General features: G+C 36.6%; 1 protein-coding gene across 1 annotated transcript; it reads right to left on the reverse strand.

The window, feature by feature from the left end:
- Window positions 1–1585: 1585 nt before the first annotated feature.
- LOC124977465 (small ubiquitin-related modifier 2-like) lies at window positions 1586–1873 on the reverse strand. The gene is made up of 2 exons (XM_047541024.1): window positions 1720–1873; window positions 1586–1662 (listed from the first exon to the last, which is right to left on the reverse strand). Exons 1-2 carry the CDS (start codon window positions 1871–1873, stop codon window positions 1586–1588), a joined length of 231 nt encoding a protein of 76 aa, XP_047396980.1.
- Window positions 1874–2214: the final 341 nt, after the last annotated feature.

A 2214-nucleotide genomic window follows, 5' to 3' on the forward strand; every position in this document is an offset into this window, starting at 1 on the left:
GCTAGGATTTCGTACTTCTGGGAGTGAGAAGGGATTTTTGATTGTAGCCTGGCATTATGTATATTATATTATCAAACTCTGGATCCTATTCAGTCTTCTGTTTAGCAGGCAGTTTGCCTGATTGGGTGTAGTGTGAGGACTGGCAGATGTATGTGTTCAGTTTCTTGCTGGGTCCCCTTCCCACAGAAGGGCACAGTTGAATCACATTGCCTTTACCATTTTACAATTCTATCAGTAATGATCTGGGTACAGCAGTGCACACCTGTAACCCCAGTGACTTGAGAGCTTGAGGAAGGAGAATCACAAGTTTGAGGTTAGCCTTAGCACCTTAACAAGACCCCCTGCAACTTAGCAAAACCCTGTCTTAAAATTAAAAATAAAGAAGGCTGGTGATGTAGTTCAGTGCTTAAATGCCTCTGGGTTCAATTCCCTCCCCACAAAAACAATTCTTCAGGTAGTGCATGAGGATTCTAATTTCTCCACATTCTTTCTGACACTTGTTATTGTCTGTCATTTAGATTATAGTTATCCTAGTAGATATGAAATAATATATAATTATGCTTTTGCTTTGCATTTGCCTGAAGGCTAATTATGTCAAATACTTTTCCATGAGTTTATTGACCATTTGTACATCTGCTTTGGAAAAATCTCTATTCCAATTCTTTGCCCAATTTTCTTTCTTTCTTTCTTTCTTTTTTTTTTTTGCGGTGCTGGGGTTTGAACCCAGGGCCTTGTGCTTGCAAGGCAAGCATTCTACCAACTGAGCTATCTCCCCAGGCCTCCAATTTTCTTTTTTGATGCTGAGGATTGAACTTATGGCCTCACACGTGCTTTATCACTAAGTTATATTCCCCAGTCCTTGCCCAATTTTGTGTTAGTTGTCTTTTTAAAATTTTGAGTTAAAAGACTTAATTTATTCTGTATATGAATTATACCTTTTGCATGTAATGTGATTATTATTATTATTTTTTTTCATTTTAAACAAGAAGTTTATTTAAACAACAAGATGCTTGACTTGAAGGGAAAACTATCTAGGAATCTTTTTTTTTTTTTTTTAAGAGTAATTTACCCCTACTTAAAGACAGATTGCCCTACATGTAACAGCTATGTACAAAAAAGTTATAAAATTGTCCTTGGTTTTACAATGATAAATGAAAAACATTAAAATTCTCCAATCGAACAAGATATGCAAGGATTTTTATGTTGTTCAGGTTTTTTTTTTTTTTTTGTTACAACAGTGAGGGCAAAATAACTTACTGGAATATAAAGATAAGAGCTGAATGAGCATGCCACTAATGGAGAAAGGGGATAATTTGACAGAACCAGTATTTTTCCCCATCCCATCTCCATTTGATGTCAATCAAAACATATCATAGGCCATTTAGTTAAAAAAAATGCAATATGCTTGTGCACATACACCAGTTACTTTATGTACAATAAAGGAATGGGGAAGGGGAAAATGAAAGAGTAGAGAAAACTATACTGTAGTAGTCAGGATGTGGTGGAACCAAATTGCAGTTTCTAATTAAGAATATATTCTTGGTCTGTAGGAACAGAGTGCTGAAGTAAAGTAGCAGGTTCCCTTTTAGTAGACACCTCCTATCTGCTGCTGGAACACATCAATTGTATCTTCATCCTCTATTTCCAACTGTGCAGGTGTGTCTGTTTCATTAATTGACTGCCCATCAAATGGGAATCTGATCGGCCTCATCGACAAACCTTGTCGTTCACAATAGGCTTTCATTAGTTTACTAAGTTGCGTATGCCTCTTAATCTTAAACTGCACCACAGAACCATCCTGTCCCGCCACCTTCAAGTTAATATAATCGTTGTTCTCAGTCTTGACTCCTTCCCTGGGCTTTTTGTCGGCCATGGCTAGCGCCAGAGCCTCCTCAGCTGCCGCTTCACAAAAGAGGTACCAGGTTCCTACTGAACGAGCACACAAACAGCTCCAGGAGCCGTAATGTGATTATTGATACAATTGGAATTAAATTGATCACTTGATGTTTGTCTTCTGTTTTCTTTTGTATTCTTTTTCTTTTCATACAAAGTGTTTTGTTTTTATTTTATTCCCACCATTCGTCTTTATAATGATACCACTTTATTTTAGCTGTTACTCTCTGGGATTTAAAATGTACATCTCTAATAAAGTATACCCTCAAAACGTATTATACCATTATCTGTATAAGAAACTTTCAAAGGTCTGTTTTCCTT

Source organism: Sciurus carolinensis, chromosome 2 (genome assembly GCF_902686445.1).
Source record: "Sciurus carolinensis chromosome 2, mSciCar1.2, whole genome shotgun sequence".
NCBI classification, from domain to species: domain Eukaryota; kingdom Metazoa; phylum Chordata; class Mammalia; order Rodentia; family Sciuridae; genus Sciurus; species Sciurus carolinensis.

What these genes read in the sequence shown, in the direction of transcription:
- LOC124977465 (XM_047541024.1), bottom strand. Translation starts at nt 1,873, where the DNA reads ATGGCCGACAAAAAGCCCAGGGAAGGAGTCAAGACTGAGAACAACGAT. An exon ending in AGCCTATTGTGAACGACAAG is followed by an intron (nt 1,663 to 1,719) that starts GTTTGTCGATGA and finishes TTAATGAAACAG; the next exon opens with ACACACCTGCACAGTTGGAA.